General features: G+C 39.5%; 1 protein-coding gene across 2 annotated transcripts in view; it reads left to right on the top strand.

Annotated features, from left to right (window-relative positions):
• The window catches only part of CLSTN2 (calsyntenin 2), a 304,566-nt gene extending 293,841 nt beyond the window's left edge, over positions 1–10,725 (top strand). For both annotated transcript variants that reach the window (XM_069865032.1, XM_069865031.1), the window contains exons 12-17: positions 422–645; positions 3,290–3,460; positions 4,057–4,202; positions 5,606–5,729; positions 7,845–8,029; positions 8,675–10,725. In XM_069865032.1, coding sequence (XP_069721133.1) covers positions 422–645; positions 3,290–3,460; positions 4,057–4,202; positions 5,606–5,729; positions 7,845–8,029; positions 8,675–8,881 — 1,057 coding nt within the window. In that variant the 3' untranslated portion in view covers positions 8,882–10,725. The remainder of the gene's footprint in view (positions 1–421; positions 646–3,289; positions 3,461–4,056; positions 4,203–5,605; positions 5,730–7,844; positions 8,030–8,674) is intronic.
• Positions 10,726–14,829: the final 4,104 nt, after the last annotated feature.

Here is a 14,829-nt window from a genome sequence, read left to right as displayed (position 1 = left end):
AGATATCACTTGGAGAATTTAATATTAGGTTTACTGAAGTTAAGTGCTACCATCTAATTAAATTTATTTCTTTTTAACTATTTGTTACTTTGTTAAACGTGAGTTAAATATGAACGCGTTATCCTCACAGTGACCTTACTGAAGACTGAGTTTGTCGTGAGTCTGTTTGCTAAGCTGTCCCTACAAGCTTCAGTAGTTGTGAATACGGGAGGGGATGAGAGGAGCAGAGCTGTGTCTGTCACCACTGCAGCATGTGGTGGTACAGATACACGTCCTGTTGTGAGGCAGTGTCGAAGTGTGCAATAGACTGACCTGATGCAAAGCAAAAGGGTGAGAATCAGGTGGGTTTGGGCAGCGCAAGGGCCACACGCCTCTGATGTGCAATATGTTATATGCAGTTAATGAATAATATATTTTTCAGATGTTTTGGTGAAGATGTCTGCATTAGTATCCCAGATATAGATGCACATGTAATGGTGTTTCAGGCCAATGAGCCCAAGATTACAATAAGTGGGATGGACCACTTTGCTAGACCAGCTGCGCAGTTTGAAAGTGAAAGAGGTGTTATTTTATTACCTGACATCAGGATCGTCAGCACAGTCACTAAAATGGAGCATCCCGTGGACTTAAAAGAACACGACAGAGGTTTGTGTGTTTCTTTCTTACATTATCACTTACTCTATAACACGGCCCCTCACATTTTTTAAAGGATTGTGCAAACAAGTAACGTAAAGGAAGTCACTTCACTGAGATTAACACAGGCAATGTTGGGCAGCAGTAATGCTGTACTGAAGACATTCAATTAAACGCATTGAAAACTGTGTTAGTGATAAAGCAGTGTGTTCTTCAAAAAAAGCAACTTTTCCATTTAGCATCTCGCTAGTTCAGAATAATTCCTTTCCACTCTACTTCACATACTCACATATTTCATTAGAATCTCTCTATTTGTAACAGAATATTGTGAATTGCACTGATGAAGTAAAAAGCAGTAATTGGCCATTGGCTGGAGTTTTAGTCTGTTCTTATGTTTCCAGGTCTGCTACTAACATGTGGGTGATACTTGAGAAAGTAATTTGTGCATCACTTTTCCACCTATATAATGTAAATATAGTCTTTTGCAAAGATGACAGTTTATTCTAAATCTGAGCAATATGTGTATTATTATTTAACACTAGGTGAATGTTCAAAAACATAAATAAGATTTAAACTAATTGTATACAAAGGTATTTTCCTTTTGGATGTTTGTGTGCAAGGTAAATGGAAAGCCTGGTAATCTGAGGAATCATTCTAAACAATATTTGTTGGACCTGAATAAGCAGCAACTAGGTGTGCATGTCTTGAAAAGGTAAAATGGCCAATGATGTGCAGGTGTTGCAGAGGCACGGACTCCCTGAAGCCATGCTCTGTAATAATGCTGCTTATCACTTGCCTGAAACTGCATCTGTCCTCTGAAGGCTGGAAAGGGTATCGTGTTGTAATATCAACGACATACATTTACAGTATGTAAAAAATGAATTCTTCCTTAGAGAAGAGTGCTCATTATCCATCACTTAAGAACAGTGCATGTCTGACTCTCCATGTCCCTAACATTTATGACATCTTCAAAACTGTTACAAGTTAGGAGTTACTGCCCTCTGGTTTAGTTGATAAATTTAGTCTATCCTAATGCAATTATTGACATAATTACTGTTGTAGCACCTTGTAACCTAAAAAGCCTGAGTCTCACCTCGGAAAGGAGCACATTGCATATATTTATATAAGCATTTCTCAAATTACTGTTTAATTCCTTGAAAGTCAGGCAACTCCTAATGTGGAATCTGTTGTTTCTTTTCACTAAGAGCAGTTAGAATGGATAGATAATAATTGGCCTTGGGAACAACTGCATTTTGCAAAAGATTATTGAATTCTAAGTCTCAGTTCTTGCGTTATAAGCTTGACTCGTCATTTCTCTCAGCCCAGATATTATCTGACAAAGGCAAACGTAGCCATAAATCTTGAACTATATCTTCCAATAGCTATTTCTCGACTTAGTGGGAATTCCTATAACCTGATCATCACGCCTGTATCAGAGATGCACACGGCAAGGCAGAGAAGGCTGGTTTAATCAGCGTGTATTCCCCAGTCACAGGACCAGTTAAGTCTCATCAAAAGCAAACCAGGCAGTTGCGACAGGCAGCAGCACGACTCTGACTCTGAGGCCTTCGTTACCTGCAGAGAGCCCCTGAAATACCAGCACGTTGCTGCTTGTGCTGCTTCAGCAGAGAAATCAGTGGGACACCACCAATAGCTAAGCTCCCATCTTTCTTGTTTGCCCACTGACAGTCTTTTTCTTCACTCTGTAGCTCAGCTCTTGCCTGTCTCTCATAGCTTCCCATGAAATAGTCCAACTCATCAGCCTTAGCAATACTCAGATTTGCAGTTAGGTCTGCATTTTTTGATAAATTAGAGCTGTATCTAGAGTTCAGATACCCAAATTCACTCTACCAGGAGTTGGAAATCTAGGGCATAGGACTTCTCTGTCTGTGCCTTCCTTCCCCATACACCCACCCACTAAAAAGCAATTTGCAAAATGGGCACAAAGGTCTCTGTGTCTACAGTACCCTTGGGAGCAGGTTAAGCGGTCTTGCCACACACTCTGTGCCAAGATAAGCAGAGAATTAAAGTATTAAATTGAGATGCTGCTCTTTCCAGCAATTTATTTTTTTAATCGCACATACTGAAGGGTAGTCAGTTTATAACTGAATTTCTCCAAATCACACAACACAGGATCTTGTAATTTATTATAAAACCCTGTTCTTGGATAGATGGCTGTGTTCTTTGTAATGCAAGTTCTTTATGGGCCATAGAGTAATTGAGAGAATCATCCAAGCATAGATGTATTTGACAAGTATTTTTCTGGTTCAGTTTTCCTTGAGAAAGGAATGAATGTGTGATGCCAACACAGTATTGAAAACCAGAATTGTTTACATGAATTTATTTCCAGGAACAAATTTCAATTTTCTACTTCCAGTTCTGTTCTTGGATGCCTTTTATTACAGAGCAATATATTTTCTGTATCTGTCTCACTAGGTATTTGTAGGCCTTCATCATCATAGCATTGGAACAGGCAAGACACCTCTCTTGATTTGCTTCAAGTATGCTGTATTTAATCGGCAAAAAACAATTCAATTATCTTTGCAAGAATTAAAAGCCCTGATGCAAAGCACATAAGATGACAGAGCTGTTCTGTCATCATTTATCTTCATTTCCTTTATTCTTTTTTTTCATGGCATATGTCATGTGTTTACAGCCAATAAGCCAGTAGTAATAGAGGAAATGCTCCACAACTTGGATTTCTGTGATATTTTGGTCATCGGTGCAGAACTAGATCCTGAACAAGAGTGTTTAGAACTAGACCACGTGGAGCTTCAAGGAAAACACCTCGATGCCACAAATTCCACAGCAGGATATTCAATTTATGGTATGTTATGTTCATGTTCTTCATGTTCCGTTATTTCTTCTCACCAACAACTACCTTATTGGAATGCAAGGACTAAAAGAAATTAGACAGAAATGTGTCATGGAGTAGCCATAAAACATTCCAGGAGCGACTGTAGTGCTGTGTTTATCCTTTGGGATACCGGACAGCTTTGCCTTGATCTCAGCATCCTTCCTGCTACTCCCCAAACAAAGAAAATAGCACTGCTTTCTTTAAATGTGAGGGTTCTTGTGGACCATCAGTGGAATGTGAGGAGGAGAGGATTCCTCAGTGTTCCTGCACAGTGCTGGTAACTCATTGGCCATTTTTTTTTTTTCAATTCTTAAGTAATTTATTCTAAACCTTTGCTGTTGTATTTGTTCCTCTCCATTATGGACCCACATTCATTGCCATAAACTATTCTCACATAATTTAGTATCAGCCAGAGGCTCCATCAGGGAATGTTTGATGCTCTGCGATTTTCAGGTCATTCTGACAAACATTATGTTTCCTGTGAACATTTGATTCTTCTTGTACTACACAAAGCGTTTGTTACATGGCCTCTCCTTGAGATTGTTCCTGCTCTGCCATCATTTCAGGTGTGGACAGCATGCACAACTATGAACAGGTCCTTCGGCAGATTCGGTATCGCAACTGGCACACTTCTGCCACCTTTGACAGAAAGTTCAGGGTCAAATGCTCAGAGCTAAATGGACGTTACACCAGCAATGAATTTAACATGGAGGTAAGCAATTATTTAGTCAAATTTTCTTCTCCAACACTGAGGCTGAGCACAACCCTTATCTTCAGTGACTTCAGGTGTTCTTTAAAATATGCAAAATTATTTAAATGTTCTGGTAACTGTAATCAAATAGAGGAAGAATTCTTAGTTCCATTCAGATAGGAAGTTGACTTCTCCTGTGGGCATCCCTCAATTGGGGTCTCCAAGTTCTGCTGCGTATGTAAGATGACCGTTCTCTGAATGCCGCTAGCACAGAGAATTACTCCTGTTCAAACAGAACACAGGCTCAGATCATCATCATTATCTTTCCAGGGCGCCAGTTCTCTTACAGGTCTTTTTGAAGATTTATACATATGCTCAGAAGTACTTTTTACGTCACCTGACACACTTTTCCTGCAGTATTCCCCTTTTCAGCATTTCCAAGCACTACAACCTTACAATAAGTTTTATAATTTGTTCCTCATCAGATGGAGATCATTCCTGGTGTTTTCATGATTTCAGAAAGTCAGTATACAGGTAGCTTCAGGATGAACTTCATCCGTCATATTCACATCTGGGCAGAGGATCCAATATGTCAGTTACCACAGGGGTATTTAGTTAGCTCTCTTGAGCCTATGCGTGCTGGTACTGAGTCCAGTACAGCACAACAGCTCAGGGGCTGGGAATTACTGCTGAGCCCCCTCAGCAGGAATCATGGACCTATTTTGAAAAACCAACTTATCCAGCCTAGAACCCAGGAACCAAGTTACCAGTTAGCTACGGGAAAGAGCAGGATCTTCTTAGCGATGGGTTCAAAACTTAATAATTGGTCCTGAAAGCTTTTGCATGTTTATATTGTGTTGAATTTTTGTTTCACTTCAGCATCCTGCAGCCCTGACAATGACTTCAGAGTCTCTGCTTATTGCATTGCTATGAGTAGGACAGAGAACTGATGTGGTATCTTCAAAGAAAGTCACTTTGAAAGTAGGGAGGCAGCAAAAGTTGAAACCTCTTTAAATTCTCTCTAACTGTTCTGGTTTTAAACTCAACAAGTTCAATACATTCTCTGTCAGTGTTCAGAGTGACAAATCTTCCACTAACTTTCAGGGAACACCTAAAAGCTGATTCGTATGGAGGAAAAAATGTCACTGCTTAACCAAAGACATAAATAAACAAAATCCTTTTCTGTGTCATTTCATAGTCTAGAGCTAGAAACGTTCAAATGCATTTTTAATGCTAGAAATGAGAAATATATTAACCTATTTATTTTTCAGTGGCATAGAAATAGTGAATTTGGCCTTTAAAATCTATATAATAATCTTCCTAGCTGCTGCTGAACTTCATAGTTCAATGTAGTGTGTGGAGCCAGCAGGTTTGGAATACAGAGCATATTTAGTAACTGATCTCTTATTTTTATTTTGTGCCAGGTTAATATTCTACACAGCTCCAGCTCCAGCTTCATGGAACATGTAAATCATATCATAGTCCAACCACAATTTCTCCAATCTGTCCACCATCCGGAGGGAAGCATAAGTACTGTTCACAACTCAGGTATGTGATGACTTTACAGGGTATATCAGTATTTCCCTTGTGATTCAGCCTGGTCAACAAATAAAGCCTTGAAGTCCATGCTACAGCTTGCGAAACCTCACAGAAGCTAATATCGAATTCCCTTCTTTCTTTCCAAAGAGGTAATTTGTAATTGAAAACTGGTATTTTTTAAAGTTTTCTTTAAAGTTTATATACATAGTCAAGAAAATGTCTCGTTTCCAGTATTGAATGGTATGGATATTTATGCTCATGTTGTCTTTGTATTCCATATTTCTATGGCGTGTGATTTCTGCCCACCCCTTTCTAGGGAAAAGGAAGAAATGTTGATATTATTTGTCAAATACATAATTGCTGCAGTGCTGCTGTCCAGGCCTCAGTCTGGAGCTCTCTGGAGAGAAGATAGGTTCACCTAGCCATGTGCAGGGGGCATTACTGTATATTAATACAGAATTTAAGTTAAATTTTTATTCTGTATGAGTTAAGATCTCAAGCCTTTTCAATGAAGTTAAACCCAGGGCAAAGTTATCCACTTAAATGCTGGATTCTGAAATCCCTTTAGCTGAATGATGCATATGTAACAACGTAAAGCTGATATAAAGTATAGGTAGTTATAGTTATGTAAAGTTATGCTTAGAATCTTACTGTATTTGTCTGTACACCTGTACAGACATTTTACTTAAATGAAACTGAATTAGCTCTTTCTTGTAATATTTTTCTGATTTCAGAGTTCCATTTTTATAGGCAGAGCAAGGTGATAAAATGAGATCCATAACTGTTTTAGCTCCGGAACTGCGGTGCCTCGGTGTAGCCAAGGTACACGGAAAGTGTCAGTCCTTCTCCACTAACCTAATCATGGAACTTATAACACAGAAGTAGTTCAGAGAGATCTCTTCCTGTGACCAGGCAGAGGCTGAGGCTTCTTGGAGTGCAACGGAGCAGTGAGAAAGAATGTCTTGAAATCTGAAGTGTCTCCCAGGAAGGCTGTAGCACAGGCAAATAGAGGGGCAATGTGTATTACTTCTTGGAGGCTGAGATTTAAGTCACAGTACAAGTGTTTGAAACCTTTGAAAATATAAGCTTTGAGATATACTTTTTCTCACAAGTGAGGTTAACCCTTCAGCTGTAATCAGAAGGGAGCAGCATGCAGGTAAGAGAACTGAACCGTATAGCAGAAATGCTTATTCTGAAACTCTTTGATTCTACGCTGATTGTCCTCTTGTCTTCTGTAAAGCAAGTGGTGTAAAGAAAAAAGGGTAGGCATGCTCACTTCTTAGTTATGATTTCAAAGAATCACAGAATGGTTTGCAGTGTAAGGGACCTTAAAGCCCATCCAGTTCCACCCCTGCCATGGGCAGGGACACCTCCCACTGGATCAGGCTGCCCAAGCCCCATCCAACCTGGCCAGAAACACCTCCAGGGATGGGGCAGCCACAGCTTCCCTGGGCAACCTGGGCCAGGGCAAACTGTGCCAGGGCCTCACCAAACTCATAGTGAAGATTTTCTTTGTTATGTCTGACCTAACTCTACTGTCTTTTGGCTTAAAGCCTTTACTCCTTTATATAATACTCATAAGATACTGGCAAATACTGTTCATGTATGTCTTGCCCTGGTGGGTGGGCACTTACTTGTCAACACTTTCTGTAGTCCCAGGCACATGGCAGATGGCTATGCTCATCTTCAATCCAAATGAATCATTGAATCACAGAATCATTTAGTTTGGAAAACACCGGTTAGATGAAGTCCAGCCCTTAACCTCACACTGCCAACTCCACCACTAGACCATGTCCCTAAGCACCACGTCTACACGTCTTTTAAATACCTTCAGGGATAGGGTTTCAAGCACTTCCCTGGGCAGTCTGCTCCAATGCTTGACAACTCTTTCAGGGAGGAAATTTTTCCTAATATCCAGTCTAAACATTCGCTGAGGCCATTTCCTGCCACCCTATTGCTTGTTACGTGGGAGAAGAGACCAACACCCACCTCACTACAACCTCCTTTCAGGCAGTTGTAGACAGCGTGGAGGTGCTGAGGGAAAAAAATAGACAACGTATATAGTGCTTTGTAGGCAATCATTTACAAATACAAGCCTGTTCCCTTTTCCACCTTTTGTTCCAGTTGTTCCAAGCGTGGCTACTATTGTTATCATAATCTGTGCAAGCATACTCATTTTCATCATAACCTTGGGGGTCTATCGAATTCGGACAGCTCATCAGCACAGCTCGGCAGACAGCGAAGGAAGTAAAGAAAATGAAATGGATTGGGATGATTCTGCTCTGACTATTACCGTCAACCCCATGGAGGTATAGAACCGAGGCACAGTATTATATCGTGATACTACCTGGAGTTACTGTCTGGGCTGGTAGCTTACTCGGCAGTGAATTTTAAGCGTGTTTCAGAGTACACTTGTTTAGGCTGGACCAAACAGTAGTACGTACGTACACTCAGGCCCCCATTTCAGTTTTTGGCTTTTAACACCATGACAGTATATAATTGAGCACTTAATAATTGTTGTCATATATAATTAATAAATAGGACAGTGAAGATTGCTTGGGTACACCACCAATTCCTCTCCATCCATATTTGCATCCTACATAACAAAGATGACAGCTACTTTGGCTTTAACTTTTTTATGTAAGCACTAATACACTAAAAGTAGGGGAAATGATCAGCAGTTTAAAGAAACACATTTAAGCGTTAAATTTTGGCAGTTTGACTAACAAAAGTATTGCTTATTGCCGTTCTGTTCTTGTTAACAGTAGGGTTTTTTTGCTAGTGATTTGTATCATATTTGATGCTTACTAGTCAGATAATGATGGAAAACAGATTTTCCCTGCATGTTAGCATTTCTAAGTGTAGAATAAAAGCTCACATTCTCACAGCCACTGGCTAGCAAGGAGGCATTTTTCTTCTACTGTCTCTCTTTTGTTTCTTCAAATGTACTGTAGAAATATGAAAAGCCTCACCAGACAGAAGAGGAGAGTGAAGAGGAAGATATAGAAGATGAAGAGGAAGACACAACCAGTGCTGAATCAGATGAAAGCGAAGAGGAAGAGGAGGAGGAGGAAGAGGAAGTGATAGTCCAAAAGGGAGACAAACAGAATACAATCAGGCAAGAGCAGCTGGAGTGGGATGATTCAACACTCCGGTACTAACAGCCCTCCAGCCACTTGCTCTTTTGTAACAACCAATACAATGTTTTTTTTCAGAGTCTGTGAATTCATTGACAGGATTTGAACTTCTGCTTGCCTGTAAGTGTTTTGCCTAAAATGATCTTGTTGTAGTAATTGATAATGATAACTGACTCTTTTCCTACAAAGCCCAGAGAAAACATGTTACAAACATACTGGCATCACTAGTAATAAAGTAATTTAGACCTCGTTCTGTTAGCAAGCGTAGTTCTCAATTTCCTGTACCACAGATAGGTGACTAAAGTCCTGTCACTCAATCCAGAGAGGTTTATGTGTTTGCTGGTTTTTTTCATTCAGGAGAGATTTCAGCTTGTTAGGAAGAATTGCTCATGTGGGTCCAAATAACAGTTGCCATTTGACTTCACACTCTTACAGGTTTAAAATATAACACACCTTCAGATCAGGGCAGAGTTTTAGTTCTACAGGTGACAGAGACTGAATTCCATTTGTCATCTCATCCTGCCTCCTTGGATGTTAACTGTCTTCTACAAGGGAATATCTAGGACTTGACACGGGATGCTTGTGTGCCTGTGTAGAAGTGGACAGTATATTTTTCAGGTATCCTGTCAGAACACTCAAGACAGGGATTTTATCCAACCCATCCATAGAAACCGAAGAAGGTTTAAAAAAACAGCAACAACATGGGGCTGCTGAAGGTTAAACACAATAAATTGTTCTGTGTCCACAGACTGAGTAATATGATCTTATGCAAACTGTAAATTCTAATGGGATTGATTTTCTGAAAACCTGTAGAGATGCTCATTAGTTATGGATTGAGCAATTTGCAGCAAATCGATGCTTTAAACCGTCTGTCTTGTAAAATCATTAGCTTGCTGCGGTATCTTACTGAAGTAGTGGAAAATAAGTGACCCCATTATTCCATAGCTGTATATGGCTGGGATTTAAACAATAATTTTACATGAGGAGAATGTTCCCTTTTGGTTTAGTGAATGCCAGCTGGAATTCCTGTCTGACTGTGTTCTATAAAACATTATACATATTTCTTCTGTACTTTTAACCACTGATGAGTGGCAGAAGAGGAGGTGACGACGTAGATGACAGTCAGCTCTCTCTTGTACTCATCTTTCTCCCTTATTTCTACTTCCTAAAGCCATTAATGTTGAGGAAATGTTTTATAAAGTAGAACAAGAACAAATAAAGCCTACCTGGAACCAAAAGAAGTGAAAGCAAAAACTAAACACTTAAGAGGCTGAGAGAGTATTTTAGTTTGTTATGGTAACACAGCATATTTTTCTTAAACACTGTTTAAAAAGGAAAAAAATGAAAAGAAAAAAAAAAAAGCAATGCTATGTACAGTGTGTTGATAAGAAGTCTGTGTGGTGTGGTTTTTGTCCCCTTTCCTGAATTATCTTTGCATCTTCAAATGCTCTGCATACCAAATGATGCAGCACTTGCTAGGAGAACTGCTCTAATGCATAGGAACCAAAACAGCATGGAAGGGAATGCTGCCTCATGGTTTATTTTCCAAGTGCTTCCTTTTATTTACAGCTTCATCACTGACACTTGCTTTTATAATATGCTGTTAGAATGAGCTGCCTTCTCTTTTCCTCTCTCCCAGAGAAACAAGCAGTCAGTCAGTCTTACCTCAACAGGACCTTTCTGATCCTCCCCCCCATGAATGGTAGTTGATACTGCAGAGAGTAACTTGAGCAAATCTTGAGGGTATCCACCTCCCTCAGTACTAAATTAATAGATGCTCTTGAACATCTTAGAACATAGAGTATATTGTGCGTTTAGGGGTTCTTTTAATTCCAATTTCTGCATCCAATAGTTGCAGGGAAAGTTTTAACTGCAACTAGACCTTTTACTTTAATAACTAGAAAATAAATTAAAAGAACCCTAAATTAATTTTAATATTAGATATATTCCTGCTGTCTGTTGTTGGGCCAATGACTGTGTTGGTGCAAGGTTATTAAGTCTAGGAATATAGAATTTCTCTTATATATGTGAGCAATCTTGTTTAATTTTTAGTCTGGTCTCTCACATGTATGAAACTTAGAAGAATCAAGCTCACATAAATACAGTTTCTCTACAGGATTAAAGACTGTAAAATTGGCCAACATTTCTGTTTAATAAAAAGGTAATTTTAAGATTTCTGAATATCTTGGCCAGAAATTTTCTGTTAGATCATTTCCTAGCATCCTAATGTCCTAGATCATTTCCTGGTGTTAGTGTTTGTTAGTAACATGAAGCAGGCTCTTCATGATGCTTGTTATCTGCTCATAGCAGGAAAGCTTTCGGCTCAGAAAAAAATAAAAATATTTAAAATTAAAAGCAGATGATATTTAAAAGTCAATTTCATATTTAAAACTGGACTTAACTTGCCTCTAAAGTTTCTTTTATTCCTGATAAACTATTGTTACCACAGCAAACATCAAGGCAACTCAAAAACAGCAATTTACCGCTTTTTTACAGCCTTTAGTTCTTTTCTGTGTTCATGTTTCCATCAGTGTCTTTCTCCATCTAACAGATTTTTGTCTTTTTATTACTGGAAGTAAATCATTTCAGGTCATGCTGGTACATTACACAAGAAGCAAACAAAGTATTTTCTCTACTGTAAATAAACCTGCATTTTTAAACCTAAGCAAAATAATACAGGCATGTGCATTATCAGTACAATTTGGTTTGCAACACGATATTCAGCAAACTGTGTCACTGTACTTCAGATGATTACTCATTGGAGTGTGCTATGTAGCATTTTTCATTCAAATAAACAGAAAAATCCTTTTCACAAAAAGTTAGTGAGAATGAGATACTTCTTCACAAAATAAAGTTTAGAATTAGAATGTTTATAGAGAAGTTGACAGCGATGGTTTCATGGGCAAATGCTCACTTACTAACATAAATATCACGCCTACTGAAGTAACAATATCTCTTCCATTCCATGAATTATTTTTGATGCAAACTACTTGTTTAAAACCAAACCAGAACATATAGATATATGTGCACATACATGCGCACACTTTTCAATTTTTGCCCTAATCAAAAGCCAAAAAAAAAATCTTTCCTCCCTGAAAAAAGTGTTCATGCTGCAAACTCTGAAATGGCAACTGCTGTGCCTGGCTCTGTAAGATGCACCGTTCATCCACAGCCCACTTGCAAGGTTGAGCTTGCAGACACACTGCAGCAGCAATAAACACGTGCATCAAAAAAATTTACCTCTGGAGAGAAACTCCTACTACATGACATCAGAAATCTGTGACGCCAGAGGTCTAAAATGTTGAATCAATGAACGCCTTTAAATTTTTGAAATTCTAACCTAGGGCTGGGAAAAGCTGCAACACCTACAAGTACAGATTCAGAAAAAGTGGTGATACACTGCGTTACCTGAATTAATACAACTGCCTGAGATGCTTTTGCTGAACAGCGGCTCGCATTTCTTTTTTTCACTTCTAACCTCTCCACAGATATTTTATCTTTGCAAGTAAACCTTAAAATTCACAGTTGTTGAGATTAATCTCAGTGTTATTTACTGCATTTGCTGAGGCCAGTTCAAATTAGAAATGGACATGTAGGGTTTGAGACATCTTTAATACAGCTAAAATAAATCATCGATACTTGTTCAGTCAGTAGTACCCTGCAGGGGTGGCTTGGCTGCTTTTTAACTGGTGATGTTCTCCCTCGCCAAGGCGCAGTTTATTTCCCTTTCTGGTGTGTTGTGGTGCTGGGTTTGCTGCGAGCACATACACTATCCTTCCTTCATTCAGGAAGAAAATAAGACTCAGAAGGGGTCAGAGGGTTCTCAAGTTCCTCCAGTGAGGATGAGATCGACTGTCTCCATTAGCGGAATTGTCCCTGCCTGACTCTAGACTGAAAATATCGCCCTGGGGCACGGGTAGTCCCAGGTAAGGACTGATCACAGGGTGCTCTGGTAGCAGCCCTAACTTTACTTTGGCCCTTTGAGGCCTGCACCCAGTTTGTGACTCAGCAGTCTCTTCCCCTGACCCGTAACCCACGGGGAAGCTCTAATGCTTTGCCCTGGAGGAGATCCCAGCAGGCTGGGACGTGATGCTTCCTCTTGTGGAAGTTTTGGTGCCAGCACATGCACGACCCCATTCTCCTCCACCACCATCCAAGCTTAGCAGGAGAGTGACAGCAGGTAAATGCCTGGTGGAATGGACTTGTGAGGCTGATGCTTGTATGATATAATAGCAAAATTAAGGACGTTTCAAAAAGAATGTGGATACTTTTAGAGAAAGAGAGAGCAAAACCAAACTGTGAGGACATTTCCAGGACATAAGAAGTCTCCTCTTCCCATTCACATGTGCTGAGTGTATTCAATATCTCAATACCAGGATATCCCCACCAGTTTTTGTATGCTTATTGGACCTGACAATAAAAATTCATCTCAAATACAATTTCCATATAAACCATTTCCAGGAATCTAGCAGTAGGCAAAGGAGCCAAGTGCTATAAATCTTGGTGTCTAACATCAGAACTAACATCCTGACTTTTTTCCTCAGATTTGCTTCACCACGGGAGTGTCACTGTTTCCTGGCTGTGTGCTCTATGCTATTTCTGCACTGCTCTTAAAAAGCACCAATAGGTTAACAGCAAGAGAACAGCTCATTTGGCAGAAAAAGAAAGGCGTCAGAGCTTGTGAAAAGTTTTCTTTTAAATATACTTAGCTATTTCTTGATTAAATCCTGGTGTAAAAAAAAAACCCGCAACTTCATGAGATAAAATTTTGGACTAATATTGCCAGACTAAGAAATAATAGTGATATGAGCAGCAAATTTGATAAAACATGCACAGATACATTAATTATATTGCATGTGTATGTGTGTGTATATATATATAAAAAACAGTTTGCATACACACAAATTTTAAGTGATATGTATGTATGTATGTACATATAAATATAAAACTATATTATTTAGATTTGAGATACAGCACATGTTTTATATAGCATTTTCTATAAAGCTGCATGGATTCAGGCAGCACATCTAGACTTACTCTGAGACTCTCTGGAAATGCTGGAATCAAAGTTTATAGCACACATACCAGTCAGATGCTGTCTAGCTGAAATCACAAACAAATGTCCAATGAACTCTGGTTCTGCCCAGATAAAATTACTGAACAAAACAAGTGGAAATATTTGGGGGAACCTGGATGTGCGTAGTCTCCTTTTGATGTTTTACTTAGTGTTTTACTTACTTTTGACTGTAAGCCTCAGGATTAACGTACCTCTGGATGATCTCCATAGCTGCTGACCTTTCATATCTGTCATGGGCAGTTTTCATACACCAGCTGGGTGAATCTGAGGAGGAGAGAGAAATAAAAAACCTGTCAAAGACAGCAAAAGTAAAAGCACCTTTGAAATGACTAAAAATATCACTGTTAGTTGTACATAACGCTGTGCTGTATAAGTGGGATCATCCTCACCTTCCGACCAGTATCATCAAGGCTACGCTAGTGTTAGATGCCACCTCCTCGGGCTGAGGTGCCGAGCTGTGCTCATGCTGCAGCTCATTGCCCAACAGAGCTACTCCAGGCAGCCGTAAGGACAGCAGCCCCCTTGTCCCTCAGAGATCCAGGTGCTGCCACAAACACCAACACGCCCATGCTCGTGTCCAAACCATGCAGCACTTTCAAAGCATGTATCACTGCTGCAGTGATACAATATAGAGACTTTTTACATGACGGTCTCAGATGCACTTATAAAAGAAAGTTTGTCCGGTGCTCGGACTGTTTGCTTTAGCTCCAAGGTGTTCTGTTGTTTAGAGGGGGAGCTTAGGAGTTAGTCTTTCCTGGAATACAGACTTGCTTTTATTAGCATGGAGAATAAAGACAGGGTTTTATAATAATAAACAATTCTAGCCCTCATTATGGAAGCTGAACACAAGAAAATTAATCCAGGAGGATTTGTATGTTCATAACTTCACTCCTTG

Source organism: Phaenicophaeus curvirostris, chromosome 10 (assembly GCF_032191515.1).
Source record: "Phaenicophaeus curvirostris isolate KB17595 chromosome 10, BPBGC_Pcur_1.0, whole genome shotgun sequence".
Classification (NCBI taxonomy): Eukaryota; Metazoa; Chordata; class Aves; order Cuculiformes; family Cuculidae; genus Phaenicophaeus; species Phaenicophaeus curvirostris.
Note: the sequence above shows the minus strand (reverse complement) of the source record. Positions and strands in the feature narration are given on the sequence as shown.